At 39.8% G+C, this 18,146-nt stretch overlaps 2 protein-coding genes across 2 annotated transcripts; one reads left to right on the forward strand and one right to left on the reverse strand.

The window, feature by feature from the left end:
- Positions 1–783: 783 nt before the first annotated feature.
- On the reverse strand, positions 784–17,932 carry LOC139445262 (poly [ADP-ribose] polymerase tankyrase-2-like). The gene is made up of 2 exons (XM_071226402.1): positions 17,803–17,932; positions 784–2,111 (listed from the first exon to the last, which is right to left on the reverse strand). Exon 2 carries the CDS (start codon positions 2,056–2,058, stop codon positions 784–786), a length of 1,275 nt encoding a protein of 424 aa, XP_071082503.1. The 5' UTR covers positions 2,059–2,111; positions 17,803–17,932.
- On the forward strand, positions 12,895–14,093 carry LOC139446416 (uncharacterized protein DKFZp434B061-like). The gene is made up of 2 exons (XM_071227743.1): positions 12,895–12,934; positions 13,336–14,093. The coding sequence occupies exons 1-2, from the start codon at positions 12,895–12,897 to the stop codon at positions 14,091–14,093; spliced, it is 798 nt and encodes a 265-aa protein (XP_071083844.1).
- Positions 17,933–18,146: the final 214 nt, after the last annotated feature.

Below are 18,146 nucleotides of genomic sequence, written 5' to 3' on the forward strand. Positions count from 1 at the left end.
ACCATCTATTGGTATGACGCACTTGGGGATCAAACCACCAGCCTTCCACTCACTCGCTCCATGCAGTCGCTCAGGGTCAGTTGTGACATGACATCAACCATAATGAGAGGCTGACTTTTTGTGGATATTTGGAAATGTCAAGCCAATTGGAGAGATTTACTGACAGACAATCATACATAATTAAAGACTTTCACATTGAACCTGACTTGGTTTGGTTGGTTTGTTGTTTAATGCCGCATTCAGCAATATTCCAGCTATATGACTGCGGTCTGTAAATAATTAAGTCTGGACAAGACAATCCAGTGATTGACATCATGAGCATCGATCCATGCATTTGGGATACGATGACAAGCATCAAGCAAGTCAGCGAGTTTGACCGCCTGATCCTGATAGTCGCCTTTTACAGCAAGATTGCTGAAGACCTATTCCACCCCGGATCTTCACGGGTCGCATTGACAGAAAAAGATTGCATGTCAACCGATGCAGGCAACCAATCAATAAGCATGACCGCCCATTCCAATCCAACTGAGTCACTGTCATGATTAGCCACAGAACCATTCTGTGACAAGGAAATGTAGTCCTATGTGCCATGGCCCCAAGAATCATGAAGAAGTTGCCAAAACATTAACTCTTCTAACTCTGGTGCCCACGGAGATCCCATTGAAAGAATGGAACCGTAGGGTAAAAACATACTCTTACATGGCTGCTGTTATTCATCTTCCACTTCGCTAGGAGTGTATTTGAATACAACCATAACACATGGTAGGTACATATGGTAAAAATTTATTCATTGAAATAAATTGGCTCAACAATGTCTCGGAATTGCAAAAAATGCAAGCAGGAAGTTGGAAGGCAACGTGACAATTTCATAACGTTCTTATCAATATTAGGTGGAATGCACTGACGAATCCTTATGCGACAGAGAAATTTTAAACTCAAGGGGCTAGCATAGTAATTGTGGAAAAATCTTAAAAACCTACAAATCTCCCTTTCCGATAAATTCACAAACCTTATTGTACCTAATAAGTCTATAATGTGTGTATGAGCTAATCTTTCAAGTCTAAATCCTGATGCTACTAAGAGTTTCAACATCTGTGTTAAATTGCCTTCCTTACTATGCAGTATCATGGGGAAAGACTTCAGCCTCACACGAAAGTGATCCTGCCGAGGATTTGCTCCATACGACAGCAGGACCTGGAGTGTTTTCAAGTGGAGGTTATACAGGGTGTGTTGTAGGCAACTGAGTCCGCCATAGTCCCTTCCATGGATGTCCTCACCAAGGAGAATCAGTTTCTCAATGACCAAGTGAGCATCATTGGATTCAGAACAAGCCAAGTGGAGGGGTGGTATTGTCCGCCACTTGTCATCAATCATCTGCCATTTCAATTCTCTCTTCTTAGATTTGGATATCAGTTTCCAAACACAGTCATTTTCCTCCTCCACTGCCAGTTCAGGACAAGCTTTGTATAAGAGTTCTAGAACTTTAGGACATTTTGAAATTCGAATGCACCTTGAAAGAGCAGACGGTGTGACAAGTCCACCAGCGTTAAGTAAATTCTGTATCATGGTTTCACCCGCCTTCTCATAATCAACAAATTCCAGTGGATTGTTTCCAGACGAGTGGAGAACGTTGACGTCTGCTCCTGCCTGGATGAGCAGACGGATAGCTGATTCCTTTGACAAGAGACAAGCATTGTGAAGGGCAGTGTAGCTGTACTCATCTTGTGCATTGACATCACTTCCTGCCTCTATCAAACACTGGATTATTTCCATGTTTTCGTTTTTATTATCACACGCACAATGTAAGGCCGTACTACCACCAACTTTGCGAGCAGAGTTCACGTCTGCCCCATGTAGTAACAGAAGCCGGACTATCTCCACCGATTCCTTACAGCTAGCCACACAGAGAAACACATCAAAATGATAGGAGTTGTTCAACTCCACCTCTCCAGACTCGAGTATTTCCCGGACTTTCTCGACATTGGAATCTGATATGGCGTAGAATAATTGCCTGTTCTTGTACCCACTTGCCTCACACTCTCGAGGAGAATACATCATGATGGTGAGTTTCAAGCATCAGCAGCTGACTGACAGCTCTTCGTCTTCAGCATCTGCAAAATCAAAGAACTTGGTTACCACTGACACACTGAGTAAATGTTGTTAGCTTTGCATTCTGATAATTTCCAGCTATATAATCTGTAACTGATCAAGCTGGACCAGGCAAACCAGTGACTGAAAGCATGAGCAACAATCCATTAAATCATGGCGTGATGAAATGCAATAAGCCAAGTCACTGAATCTGATCTGTTGGTAGGTTGGTTGTTTAATGCCACTCTCAGCAATATTCCAGCTATATGACGGCAGTCTGTAAATAATTGAGTCAGGACCAGACAATCCATGAATCAATCAAGTCAGTGAGCCTGACCACCTGATCTCGCTTGTCACCTCTTACGACAAGAATAGTCGCCTTTTGCAGCAAGCATGGGTTGCTGTAGACCAATTCTAACCTAGATCTTCATGGGTCAGTCTGATCTCCAGTCCACATTACGTACAATATAGAAGTGGTAAATGTGTATTTTCACATGTAAATTTGTAACGGTAAAATGAAGAAAAACACACATGGCACATTCAGTTCCAAAATCATCATGGTTAAATCTACAGGTAACCTAACACTAAATTGAAAACACAGTATGTATATATCCTAATTTAGAGGTATTTTCTAGTTCTTACACATATAATCTGAACAAGGACCATACTTCATTTTCTTTTTATTCAGTGACATTAGTCATCTGATTGGCCTGTGATTGAGGGGGAATGATCCAATTATCAAAACTTATTTCATCATGACAGTTGTGAATAGCCAAGCCCCATCATGAGTGAGTTGGGTTTAACACTGTTTTGAACAGTATTCCAGTATTATCACAGCATGTCAGCTTTATGTGGGAAGAAAGCCTGAAGTGATGCAGGTCCTAGACATTACCACCAAGCATGGGCTAGAGTCTGAAAAACTTAAATCAGAATGAATCAGGATCGAAATATGCCTCAGGTTTCTGGTTTGCCCAAGGGATGCAACTCTGCACATTGAATTGAAGCACCAAAGATGACTGGGCCATCCGTGACCTTCCCTGTCATGAAGGTAAGGTGAGGCGAGGCAAGGTCTAAAATCTCGTTCAAAATTGATTATTTGCACATATTCTGTGCCGTGCATGTGTGTATGTACCAGTACTATTATGTAGGTTTTATAGCGCTAGCACAATGAGATACCATGCTGCAGTTTAACACCCCACTCAGACACAGTATTCACCGAGCCCACCAGTCGTGATATAATCCCTCTTAATGCCATGCAACAAGTACCATCTTTTGAAGTCTTTTGGTACGACATGGCCGGAGATTGAACCACCGACCTTCTGCTATCCGGGCAGACTCTATCCACTACACCTGTGGTGTGTGTGCAATATAATTTTCAAGCTATCAGACTTCATCCTGAGGCAAGTGTGTCCACTAGCCTATATCAAAGTCTAGTTTGCACCTCGCCATTTCAAGCCTACTTTTCTGTGCTAAAATATGAGCGAACTATCGCACATATCGATAGTCAAATCGGAGAACATTTCATAAAATCAACAACCATGTTCGTGGTCGAATTTGTCCTGAAATTATTCCAAAAATTAAGCTAAGACAAATATTTTCAAATTGTTCAAAGTTTTCAATCAACTTACCCAAGTAGTTGTGTGCAAACTTCATTGATTTTTTTAACTCATACTTATTGAAAGTGACTGAATGCTTATTGAAAGTGATTGAACTGGAGTGCTATTTTCAAAACGAATCCCTGCTAAAAGTTTCATGTTTCATCCTAATTGGATATTGCATTTTCATTACAAGCGACATACTCATGTTCTGCACGGGGTGGCTCCACGATAGAGCCAAGAAAAGTGGGATTATAGCAAGGGTAGAAACTAGGCTTTGAAATGGGCTAGTCGACACCTTGGGAAGATGACTAAAAGATAGCGACCTGTCAATAATTGAGTTTGGACAGGACAACCCATTGATCAATATAGTGAACAATGACCCACTCTGTCAGAGAGCCTGACCACCCAATCCATTTGGTCGCACCTTACGACAAACATAGGTTCTAACCCAGAATCCCACAGAGGCCCAAACTGACGCCTCATCTTGTTGGTTAAAGGAACATGCCTTGTAACCATGGTAACAGGATCCCCATAACTTCAAACAAATTCACGTAGGTACTACAATGTAACTGCCATTAAAAAAATCACATATGAATATAGTGACAAGCCGTTCGGAACAAATAGAAACTACTCAAAATCTGAAAGTGTGGGTGGCTAACAATACCTTTAAATGCGTCTGGAAAGTTTTGCGACACTCGAGATCAAAGCTGTTTCAGTGTCAGCAATTTTTTTTACCTATAGATTGAGGTGTTGTAGCTGACAAGGAAGGTTGGAGTAGCGTGTTTATCTAACAGTATAGCTTATGTCTGGAGTACTCAGTGTTATGTAGGCAAATTGACGAGATGTGTCAGATTAGTGAACGTTCCTGATTAGACTATTGAAAATGTGTAATAAAGAAACAGGATGTGAGAGATTATTTACTTAATCATGTACTGGCTGGTTTGACAATGTTTTGAAGTGAATGAAAGAAATATGCCTCCTTATGTTTGTTTGCTTGTAGTTGATGTACAAATATAACTGCCTCATGAAACTACTGTCCGTGTGCGAAATACGCTACAGTCGGAAAGCGCACGTAAAATCTCCAATGTAAGTAAGAAACTACTGTGAGTATGTCACTTGCAGTTTTCACAAAACTTTCCAGATTTACAGTATCGTATTTGACGTAATAAGTGCCCGGGGCGCTCTCAAACTTGGAAATGGAGGACTCATGAAACTATTGTGAGTATTTGTATGGCATATTTCAAAATTCAAATTTGTTCTCCAAATTAAGTAAGCAACACTTAAAAGCCCCACCTAGGTTGCCTCGCGTTTTCGGACATACCATTTTCAACTAAACACCAAATGGCCTGGGCGAAATATGCACACGTCGCAAAGCGCACATTAAATTCCTAATTTAAGTAAGTAAGTTGTGAGTATGTCGCTTGCAGTTTTCACAACTTTTCAGATTTACACTATTTGCCTAACTTAATATGACCCACATCTGTGTGTTAGGTAAACCCTAATCATGTTGTAGGAGGTCAATTCTTGTGCAGCACCTGTTGGGTGGAAACTTACTCTGCAACTCTGCAACTCAACAACAGTAACACAAATATGATCATAAAGTTTATTCAAAAGGCAGAAACGGGTAATTGACAACAACAATATCAACAAGATATAAAACATGCAAAATGCGAAGGCACAAAGCATCATAGAAAGAAATTTGTCACTGGAAAACGAATTCAGAGCTTCAGATGTGCTGTGTATTTGTGGTTACGCAAAACAATTCACAATTACCCAGTTCAAATACATATATAAAGTTTCAAAACCCAATAGTATAAAACACTCAATGTAACTGTTTCAACTTACGTACCTGTATTTCTTTATAGATCTTGAAGTACTGAATGGTTGGTTGGTTTGTTGGTTTCTTGTTTTACACCGCACTCAGCAATATTCCAGCTATATGACGGCGGTCTGTAAATAATGGAGTCTGGACCAGACAATCCAGTGATTGATATCATGAGCATTGCTCCACACAATTGGGATCGATGACTTGCAGCAACCAAGTCAGTGAGCCCCACCACCAGATCCAAAAAGTCGCCTCTTACGACAAGCACAGACACCTTTTACAGCAAGCATGGGTGGCTGAAGACCTATTCTACTTCTGATCTTCACAAGTCTTACCCAAATGTATCTGTTTCAACTTACATACCTGTTTTTCTTTACAGATCTTGAATTACATGAAGTACATGAACTCTACTGCAGTCAATAACATGTAAACAAGACACTACGCCTCATTAATTTTTAATTACACACATACACGTATATATTGCTGTTGTGAATTTATGCGACACATAACACACTAGTACACGAACAGATACAAATTAGAAGTCACCAGAAACAGCATCTAAGAAGAATCATTCAAAATGTCTTATTCATAGGTGTAAAGATACTAAATACAGTGCCGTAGACTGCACACACCCACACACACACACACCCACCGGATTTTTCATAGAAAATAGTTTTATCATGAAAATACAAGTTGGGGACTAGTGAAACTTGTACAAATATTTGCCCCCCTCCCCACTGTCAAAATAAGTTAACTACAGCCTTGAAATAAACTGCGCCCAAGAGTAAAAGCATATTCAATGCCCATAGAAAACTATCAAAACCCAATATGAATGACAACTTGTGAGTAAATACTTGATGGCTCCAAAACCGCAAGCCCTGACTCACTGCAGAAAACATATTAGTTTATACTTTGGCCAACTTTCTGCAGTTAAAATTGATTTTTTTTTAAAATGTATGATTCGAGAAACATTTAACTGCTAAATGCGTAAAAACAACAACCGAACATCAATGAAAAAATCCATACTTTGCACAAAATTATTGAAATGATTTGCCTGCAGCCTGTCTGAAATAAATATGAAAATGGCAGAAGCAAAACTAAATGATTATGGATTTTTCAATAATATTCAATGGCCCTAAGTTGCTTGTTATTAAGTTGATATGTGGCAAATTGAGAATGAATAGAGTTCAAGCCCCTCTTAGCTATCATCCAGCAATATCACAGTGGTGGGACACTAGAAATGGGCTTCACGCATTGTACCCTTGTGGGGAATCCATCCCCGGTCTTTGGCGTGACGAGCAAACACTTTTCCCACTAGGCTACCCCTCTGCCCCTGTGGCATATAGACAAATTCCATCCAATTAAATCCATCCATTAAATTAATTCAAAAACAGAACGCCATCATGGCCCTTTTGTAATTGAAATCAGTGCAATTTGAACATTGAGTGGGTCACTGGCGCAATGATGCATCCTACAGTGAACAAATGTATGTAAATTATTCAATGTCAAATGTATTGCCTATCATTTCAGACTCTCCAAAACATACAAAAACACTGACCTGAATATTTTAAACAAAAAGACTAGACTGTGTAGGGGAGAATAACGAGTTAAGTGAGTATAGTTTTGTGCCACCTTTAGCAATATCTCAGTGGGGGACACCAGAAATGGTCCTCACACATTGCACCTATGTGGGGAATCGAACCTGGTTCTTTGATGTGATGAGCGAACGCTTTAAAACTGGCCTACCCCACAGCCCCAATTGGCAGAACAGCATGTAGGATTGAGCAAAATGTACTTCCGAGATGGAAACATTCAACACAAACAGGTTGGTAGTGAGTGATGGAGGGTTGCAGGAAAGCCATTACTTTTTCATTTATCGAATCACATATCCATGAACTCCATTTTCATCATAACGCAAAATATAACAATCCAATTAACACTTGTTATTTTGTCCGCCGCCAGGTTACCATGGTGACACATACCAAGATATATGTATTTTGTGAATACTTTGCATGCTCAGTGTTTACACCAAAAAATCATCCACAACAGATGATATTTAAAACCTAGCATCTGCCCATTGTCTGTGACTGACTGACTGACTGACTGACTGACTCAGTGTTGGTTTATTGATGTGTTAACTTCCTGCACTTTATGTATGTGCAATGTTGAAGGTAGGCAATGGAAGACCAAATCCGGACTTTTCTCTATCACCGGTGAATGAAATCGGCTGGTCCACTAGACTTTTTTTAGTAGAACATGGATATAACAAATGACAAGGGACCAGAGAAATCAGTTTGTTATATAAGTTGTTAATCATAATCGCCATGTTGGATAAAACACAACACAATACACGTAACTGCAGCATTGACTTGTCTTAGCAGTGATCACTTCATAGCATTCAATTAATAACATTTCATATCATTCATTTAATAACATTAAATTCATAACAATTTCAGAATATTGTTCAAATGTGTATTTAGCATTTCATGTTTTGCTGTCTGGCAACTTAGTGGTACAGTATTTGGGCTTGCCGGGAATGAAACATCAGTTTGCTATGTGCGATAGTTTGCTGTAGAGAGTTTGTTATATATGTACATTTTATAGGATAATATAAAGGAGATATGTGGGATTTTGTAACAGTTTGTTGTATCCGCTTGTTCGCTCTATCTGTGGTTGTTATTTGGTCCCATCAATAAATGTACTGGTCTGGGACCTCGGATCAGTGGATTTTTCAACCTGGCAGTATTCCGAGAAAAGCCACCACTTCACAAACTTACATAGTTAAAACTCAAAAGAACCTTGGGTACAGTAGCGGTACCAGGATACGAGAGCATTGTGTAGATACATTGACTCAAACGTATCAAGATACGTCAATTAATAACAAAAGAAGTTTTCCTGTTTGTGTATATACATAAATTTCATCAAGACATCCAATTAATCAACTTAATTTTATTTTCTGCCTTGTCATTGTAAATATATTAAGCATGGTAATGTTAAATGTAAACGTTTCTGTGGAAGTGAATTATTTATTTTTTAGAAAGTATAGCCAAGCTACATCGATATCGCCAAATACGAAGACATCACGAAGGTATGGATGATGGTATTAAACCTTGCCTCCTCCGATTGTGCCACAAGCAAACCAATGAAGCTTGTTGGTTGATAAAACAATAGAGGATTATAGGAACCGTCTCACGGGCAGCAAGCTAAGTTAACGGGCTGAGTTCAATTTCATTGATGCTATTCACTCAGGTGAGGTATATAATCTTGATGCTTAGATTTCGCCTTCAGGTCATCATGGCTCATGTTCAGGTCAACGTTAAGCTCATTTCGGACAGACCCGTGGTCGTAACTTGCTTGATAACCGTGTTAAAATCTACACCGAAACATCATTCTTAATTGTAATAAAGAAGTTGTTCATCCAAAATTCTTATCCTTACTACGTAACTTAGTCTTTGAAAGATAAAATGTAAATTTGCTTATGTAAAAGAAATAATGTACATTTATAGTGTCATATGCTGTATACTATTTAAAAAAATAAATTAAAAAAATTGTGGGTGCTTTATGTAAATTGAGTATCTTGATTGATGAATTTTGAACACATAAATCAAATAAAGAACGAAAAAAGTAAATGGCTTTCCTTCTTAAATTCTTATTTGAAATATCTCTTCAGCACTATTGTATATGTATCCATGACATGATCCCCAAGCTTGTAACAACAGTGGCATAGTAAAGCAAGCGTTACATACGGACGTAGCGAGAGTAAAGCGATATCACAAATAAACTAACCATGCTAATGGATCATGGTATATAGGAGGTGGGAGATATATTTCACTGAAATAATGATAAATACTGACACTGGACATGGTGGAGGGTCTGTAATAAGTACATGATAGTGACAAACGTACATGGATGGTATGGGATCTGATACCATAAGACATATCGCTATAGCTGGCTTACAAGACCGACAGACAAAAGAACACAACTGAAATTAGAAAGCAAAAAAATTACTTTTGACAAATGTTTATTTTCGTTCTTCTGTTTTACAATTAGGTGAAATGGAAAAAAAAAAACAGGACATTTTTATCATGTTCATAAGAAATGTTGAATAATGCATATAAAAAAACACACCAAAAAAACCCATTTATCCTTCAGTGTCTTGCATGTTAAAACTTGTTTGTTTTTCATTCATTTGTACCGCTAATAAACTGAAGTTGAAAATGATCACCCCCTCCCCTCCAACATCAAATTTTAGGCAAGTTTTTTTTGTAAACTAACTATTAATAAAACATATGTGGCCTAAGCAAGAAATGTGGCCAAATATTCATTGCTTTGAGTGAAGTCTTCTTGTCAATGCTTACAGCATGAAGGAGGGAGGCCTCGTTCGATGGTATATCGCTAGACAGCACATTTCTTTCATAGAAACATCAGTGAGCCATCAATATCAGCATGAATAGTCATGGCAATATTATAAGTCTGAAAATCAGGGTTGTAAGAAACATCATACCAAGAGCCAATACATTTGATTAGTTAGGGTTCATATTACAAAAAGATATATCAGAACAAATCAATATCAGTTTGTTGAAAATGAGCAAGTGAGTGAGTGAGTTGGGTTTAACGCCGCTTTTAACAGTATTCCAGTTATATCGTGGCGTGTCAGCTTAATGTTGGAGGAAAGCCCGAAGTGATGCAGGTCTCAGACTTTTACCACTTCAGTGAAACCCACGAGCACGGGTATGGTGCGGACAAACCTAGAAACATAATCGGGGCGAACAGGGATTCGAACCCACAACCATAGGTTTCTGGTGTGCCCAAGGGACGCAACTCTGCATAGCGAATCGCGTCGCCTCAGACGACTGGGCCACCCGTGCCCCCGAAAATGAGCAAGAACCTTGAAAATAATTTTGCCATATGAACCATGGAATAATTGCCTACATAAATCAATAAACCAACATAAACACATGACTAAAGCTTAAATTAGATGTGCATGAATATTGAGGCTGGGTTGATACAGTCATGAAATGATAATTTTAGTATCATGATACGATACATATCCTGATAATGGTACAGTAAGAATGACAGTTGTCACCGGTGGATGATCAAGTTTAATATAACCAAAATTATTTGTGTGAAAATTTGACAAACATGATGACACACAGACAAACACTGAAAAATACAGCGATACACTGAAATCTATTGTGAACAGACACTTAACAGGCAGCATACCAATCACACATGTACCCAAGTAACAGTTTCATATCCAAACATCAACCTACCATCCAATCATATCAAACGCAATCTCATTTAATTCCAATCCTAGTTCTCGCTATCCCTAAACAACGACCTTTAACAAACTTGACTGACCAATGAAATGATTAACAAGAAGTTGACATTAGCCACTTAGAAAGCAGCTTTCTCAAGTTCAAACTCATTAAAATCAGATCTTAGTTCTCGCTACCGCTAAACAAAGATCTGAGGACATCCCATTATGGGTCACATCAGACCGACCTTGCGCGAACTTTGACTGACCAATGGAATGACCAATCAGAAGGTAGCTTTCTCATGCTTTACAGCACTAATTTCAAATTGGTGACTATCCCCTTCGCAACATATTTTGACAAATCTCGATTATAAATTTCAGGAATGGCTAATAGATGGTCTAGATTGTATGGATTCAGTCGTTAAACCCGTAACTATCGTTAATGTTTTCGAGGTTTTATGATCAGAAATCACCTGCCGACTGTCACTTTCATGATCTGGAAAGCGACGCTCTGATTGGTTGGATGAAAGGTCGTTCCGACGTGACCCCAAATGGGATGTCTTTACATCTTTGTTTTGCAGTAGCGAGAACTGAGGTCTGATTTTAATGAGATTGTCTCAAGCTATATAGCACCAGTTTCAAACTGTCAATTTCCATTCCGGACTATGTTTTGAGAATATTTTGACAAAGTTCTTGATTCAAAATTTGAAACAGAACAAAGAACATTCTGGAACGTCTAATAGATGGCTGAGAGAGATCTCTTCCGTTCAAATATTTATTCCATTGAAGCATCTAGTAAGAGACAGTCTGATTGGTTGGATGAAAGGTCATTCTGAAATGAGATGTCCTGAGATCTTGGTTAAGTGGTAGCGAGAACTAAGATCTGATTTTAATGACATTGTATCGCCATCCTGATACATTAATGTATTGGTGAATCGCCCTAGCACTTAATATTTTCACATCTAAATCGATTGTTTCCAAAACACTAGAACATTCTTGGTAATTAAGATGGGATTCCTGTTTGAAAGTACATGTGTTACCATGGTTACACACATACAATTATCAACAATGTACATGTATACCACACCTTGGAGGCTCCAAATCAATAGGTTGGTTCATGTCTGTTTTCTCCCCAAAGAGACTTTTGAGATTTATGAAGCCATGACAAAATGCAAAAAACATATTAAGTTGGCCAAAGCCAGTTAATACAAATCTTTGTCACTTTATTGGAGATTCAAATCCCAGGTCAAATTGTTCTTGTTGATGATCACACTAACGTTAACTTGAACATGTTCAATATTGTTGACGGCCTGCCCAAGTAACCATGGTAACATATGTAAAATCTATCCGACGTAACTTAATCACTTTTACCTTTTTTAGCCTTCTGCAACAAAAATCTTTGTATGACTAGACTACGGAAATATTCATTCACGTAATGAATTTGCATAATATCAGCAATTTTGGAGAGAAAATGTCCAGAAACCTTATTGAAGATTTCATGGTATTTCACCAGTTCAAAATCCAGGAGTTTCAGACCTATAAACCCAGCACACGACAGCATGGCCAAAACAAAATAATGCCTAGCATTTCTACAGGGGTACTTGGAATATCCAATCAAAGCCCCTGTAACAGCCAGGACGACATGGATTCCAAGTGCTATCTCAAATCCGATTGGCGTAAACAGTGTCAGGCTGTAGGAAGCCAATGAAACTATTATCAGAAATAAGAATAAAGGCACATTCCATCCCCACTTGGTGTATATTCCCCATATGACAACGACCATGAAGAAAGGGAGAGTACTCCACTGATCCATGACACCGAATCCATGAATTTGTGTGATGATGCGTAATGCTTGGACAGCCCCGTAGAATCCGGCCATTATATTGAACAGGTAGAAGATGAACGCATCAAAGTCATTGATGACATTGTTTTCCCTGCATATAGTTGTTATGGCACACCAATAAGCTCCAAGAAAAATATAACCAACATTGACAGCCGTGTTCAACGGCATTTTGACAAACGATGGGAAGAACATGTTGAAATTGCTTGGTTCCTCTGCATAATGTTGAAAACCAAGCTCTATGAGCACCGAGTCAAAGAATCCATTGTAAATTATGGCCGCTAGGATGACAGTGAACAAAGAGACAGACGCAAGAGCTTTCCATAGTATCGCCATCTTGGAACCAGAGACACGAATTGCCAAAATATCCTCCTAATCAGCTCTTCACACAACAGACAAACCTGCAATGACAAGAAGATTCGTTCAGTAACTAGGAGAAAATATCAGCACAACTATACTACCCATGAACTCAAGTCCTTGAAAGAAGATCACAACAAAACACTTTCCACTAATGACAAGCTATATTTCCAAACTTTTACATGAGGCAGCAGTAAGAAAAACTTATGTGAAAAGAATCTTTGCACTGATCAGTGATTTGGTTTCGTCCATCAATAGTCTTCACAGGGCTAAAATATTCTCGAAATGTTGACTAAACTCACTGCATTTGAAAACTGACTCCTAAGCTATCTTAAATTTGCTGAGTATTATGATCTTAAATATCTTTCAGAAAGCAATTCACTGATTTACCGATGGGGACCTTTCAACAAGCAGCCATTCAATGGAACACCCACAGGATGTTTCAGCAAGCAGCCATTCACTGGAACACCCACAGGATGTTTCAGCAATCAGCCATTCACTGGAACACCCACAGGATGTTTCAGCAAGCAGCCATTCACTGGAACACCCACAGGATGTTTCAGCAAGCAGCCATTCACTGGAACACCCACAGGATGTTTCAGCCAGCAGCCATTCACTGGAACACCCACAGGATGTTTCAGCAAGCAGCCATTCACTGGAACACCCACAGGATGTTTCAGCAAGCAGTCATTCACTGGAACACCCACGGGACGTTTCAGCAAGCAGCCATTCAATGGAACACCCACAGGATGTTTCAGCAAGCAGTCATTCACTGGAACACCCACAGGATGTTTCAGCAAGCAGCCATTCACTGGAACACCCACAGGATGTTTCAGCAAGCAGTCATTCACTGGAACACCCACAGGATGTTTCAGCCAGCAGTCATTCACTGGAACACCCACGGGACGTTTCAGCCAGCAGTCATTCACTGGAACACCCACAGGATGTTTCAGCCAGCAGTCATTCACTGGAACACCCACAGGATGTTTCAGCAAGCAGTCATTCACTGGAACAACAACAGGATGTTTCAGCAAGCAGCCATTCAATGGAACACCCACAGGACCTTTCACCAAGCAGTCATTCACTGGAACACCTACAGAGACCCCTCAGCATGCAGTCATTCACTAAAACACCTATGGAGAGCCTTTCTTAAAGATGCCCTTCGCTAGAACACCCATGAGGGCCTCCTATCAAGACACCATTCGCTAGAACACCCAAAGGGGGACTTTCACTACGACACCATTCACTAGAACACACACTGTGGGGCCTTTCACCAAGACACCATTTGCTAGAACACCCACAGGGTGCCTTTCACTAAGACACCATTCACCAGAACACCCACGGGGGCCCATTCACTAAGACACCTTTCGCTAGAACACCCGTGGGGGGCCTTTCACTAAGACACCATTCACTAGTACACCCATGGGGAGCATTTCACTAAGATACCGTTCACTAGAACACCTATGGGGGGCCTTTCATTAAGACACCATTCACTAGAACACCTATGGGGGGCCTTTCTCTAAGGCGACATTCACCAGAACACCCATGGTGGGGCCTTTCACTAAGACACCATTCACTAGAACACCCGTTGGGGGACTTTCACTAACACAACATTCGCTAGAACACCCACAGTGGGCATTTCACTAAGACACCATTTACTAGAACACCCATGGGGGGCCTTTCACTAAGACGGCATTCGCAAGAACACCCACAGTGGGGCCTTTCACTAAGACACCGTTCACTAGAACACCCATGGGGGCCTTTCACTAAGACACCATTTACTAGAACACCCACGGGAGCCTTTCTATAAGACACCAAGCACTAGAACACCTATGGGGGGGCCTTTCACTAAGACGGCATTCAACAGAACACCCACAGTGGGCCTTTCACTAAGACACCTTTTACTAAAACACCTATGGGGGGCCTTTCACTAAGACGGCATTCAACAGAACACCCACGGGGGTCTTTCACTAAGACACATTCCGCTAGAACACCCCAGGGGCCTTTCACTAAGACACATTCCGCTAGAACACCCACAGGGGCCTTTCACAAAGACACCATTTTGCTAGAACACCCCAGGGGCCTTTCACTAAGATGGCATTCACCAAAACACCCACGGGGGCCTTTCTCTAAGACACCATTCACTAGAACACCCACAGGGGCCTTTCTCTAAGACACCATTTACTAGAACACCCACGGGGGGCTTTGCACCAGTGAGTGAGTGAGTGAGCGTGGTTTTAAACTACTTTTAGCAATATTCCTGCAATATCAAGGTGGGGACACGAAAAATGGGCTTCACACATTGTACTCATGAGGGTCATCGAACCTGGGTCTTCATCGTGATATGCTAACGCTTTAACCACTTGGCTACCCCACCATCTTCTTATACAAGACCACCCACAAGCCTTTCAACAGTCAGCCATTCTCAAGAACACACACGGGCACATTTTAGCAATCAGTGCTTCAAATGATGTCCAAGGAAAGTTGTCGCTCTATCATTGAGCTCTACCCCACGACCCCCTCTACATAGATGTAGACGAATTACCTTCAAGTTCTTTTGTTCAGTGTAAAAACCTTTCAAAGTAATCTAAACTATGTTTAACTCTAAAATGAAATGTTCAAAAGTATTGTGAATGGACACAAAGGCAGGGCATGGTCAATTTTAATTATTTTCCACAACAGTAATCTACCACACGGGTATCCGTCACCAGATACCCAACTCGGGTACCCGCTGTAAGTCTCAAGAGTATGGTACAAAACGTCTCATTGGGAATCGTTTTACCGGAGCCCTGGCAAAAACTATTTAGATACATGTATAAAACAATCTGATCATGCATCACTGAAGTTGACAGAAGCTTTATCTTTTCTCAAATATGACAGTCTAGTCCTACACCATGACTGTGGAATTTATATTTTTTAGGTATTTTTTATATATTTAAACATGTTAAAGTCTAAGTCTAGTTTGCTTGATTCCAAAGTAACAGTCTAATAACAGTCAGAAGGCATGCGTACATAGAAAGAAATGCGAACATCCGTGACCTGTATAGTAACCTTTGAGTTGTAGTGAATTTATTTTCATGAAACAATATAATGTGACAAACCATGGGTCTAGGAGGTCATGTGGGTACCCAGGTCCTACTCAGTACCCATCCAACCAGAGTACCCGAGTTACCAATCCCAGCACTAATGTACAGCATGACATAATATTTCAATACGACAAGACTGTATGTTTACAAGGAACAGTCGGTAGGCTATTATGTGACCAAACTTTTCTCTTGCTTGTAAACAAAACCACTTATTCTGAAATAAGGACAGACAGGCCTAATGCACACCTTTCGGTGCACTTTACATATTGTTTTGCATAATTACATAGAAATGGTAGACATGCATCTATAACCATAACTGAGTACTGAGAAGTATAACAATGTAGTTTTACACATCAAGGTGACTGTATCGCTAGCTCTCTGAAGGGCTCGATGACAGCATGTTGAAGATAAATTACAAATGGAAAGAGTTGGGGGTTTTTAAAGGAAATTTTCTCAATGAAATGTAAACATTTCATGACATGTTTATCATAATGTGCAGACTCGTTAAAAATGAAACAGATGAAAAAGCATATGCAATATCTTGAATGGATAGTGTAAGATGTGACAGAGGTATGAGCCATGATGAGCATGGCTGCAAGTAACAGGGTAGGACAGTGATAGGCTTCTTCGAGCCAAACATGTGGCATACATTTATTCATATCGTAATCTAGGATGTGATAAATATTGGCTGACAATTGATATTTGTAACACATCAGTAGGAAAAACACACAACCTTTCTCTTCAATTTGCCTCTAATAGCCAGTTATTCTGTGTGCAGCGTTTGGGTTGCTGACAGAGCACTGTTCTTTTTGTGACATCATACTCAGAAATTATTTCATGCATGATTTAAAAACACCCAGAGTCGACATACTGGCCTTTAACCCGAACAGTCTGCTACATCTAATCAACCTTTATCCTGCAAAGGTCCAAACAAATCATCAGTTGATCATGACTCCTAACCTGAAGCATTTTAAGAAAGAGTTCTGCTTGTAACCCCTAATTAAATAATTTTTAAACATTTCTAGCAGTAGTTTTATTTAATAGAGGCAGGGGTTAGGGCAGAATTTAACGATATTTTATAAGCCTGAACAGTGATAACATACGAGTATATAAGGACAATCCCTCAACAGCCTTAAATTTTCCCAGCCTTTGGGATAACTATAACATTTGACTAACTGACTCAGGCTAGTGCCAGTTTGTATCATGACTAACTCTAAGTCCATGTAGACAGTAGCCCAAGCTAGAACATGCCCCATATGCAAGAGTATGCCAAAACATTGATACTATTATGTTCAAAGCACAGGCCCCTGAAGCAGGATAGTTATATTAGTGAACACCGGACCCATATTTATAAATATAAGTATATATATATGGAACCGGTGTTTCAGTAATATCACTGTCCTCCAAAAGGGGCTGTGGTTCAAAGGACAAAGAGGGAATCTGTCAAAAACTAAATGACAAATGTCTTGACGCTTACCCATAAATAACTTTAACACTGACACTACACAACGAGAATATGTGTTTACTGCGCATTGGCGAGTTGCCATATTTAGAAATCAAACGAAAACGATTCCCTAAAATTCTGTGGAAAAGACTTCCTAGATCTTGTCCTACTGATAACCAGCTGATAACATTCTTCGAAATTGTCACCAAAATGCAGTTTGACAACCTCTGCACATGTTCTATCTAAGCACTGACGTGTGTAACAATACATTACATCAGCAGTATAAAAATCCAAGCCTCCATATTACCTGCCAAAGTGATTATCCGTCAAGAATTCTCTGAGCAACAAATGTCATCTTACAAGCAAGGCATGGTAAATGTCGGAGTCACGTGGGGTCAACTCGAATACTTTCAACCTTAAATTGTATAAGTCCTCAATGTCATTTCATAAAAAGGGAGGCAACTTCCGTCAGCTTAATAGATATTGCAAAGGACCATGGACTTCCTTAGTTGAAAAATCACAATCGGTACACAAAAATGTTTGGATTGTTTATTTTGGATGCTATTTTACAAAATCATATCAAGCGGTCTTGAGCTAATTAATTAGTATTCATTTATTAATGGAGAGGAGGTCATGTGATATGCAAATTTT

This window comes from Haliotis cracherodii, unplaced genomic scaffold, assembly GCF_022045235.1.
Source record: "Haliotis cracherodii isolate W230 unplaced genomic scaffold, xgHalCrac1.p SCAF_6, whole genome shotgun sequence".
In the NCBI taxonomy this organism is placed as follows: domain Eukaryota; kingdom Metazoa; phylum Mollusca; class Gastropoda; order Lepetellida; family Haliotidae; genus Haliotis; species Haliotis cracherodii.

Coding starts and splice junctions, on each gene's coding strand:
- LOC139445262 (XM_071226402.1), bottom strand. CDS start 2,058: ATGATGTATTCTCCTCGAGAGTGTGAGGCAAGTGGGTACAAGAACAGG.
- LOC139446416 (XM_071227743.1), top strand. CDS start 12,895: ATGACAGTGAACAAAGAGACAGACGCAAGAGCTTTCCATA. Junction 12,935..13,335: donor AGACGCAAGAGCTTTCCATA/GTATCGCCATCT, acceptor AATATCTTTCAG/AAAGCAATTCACTGATTTAC.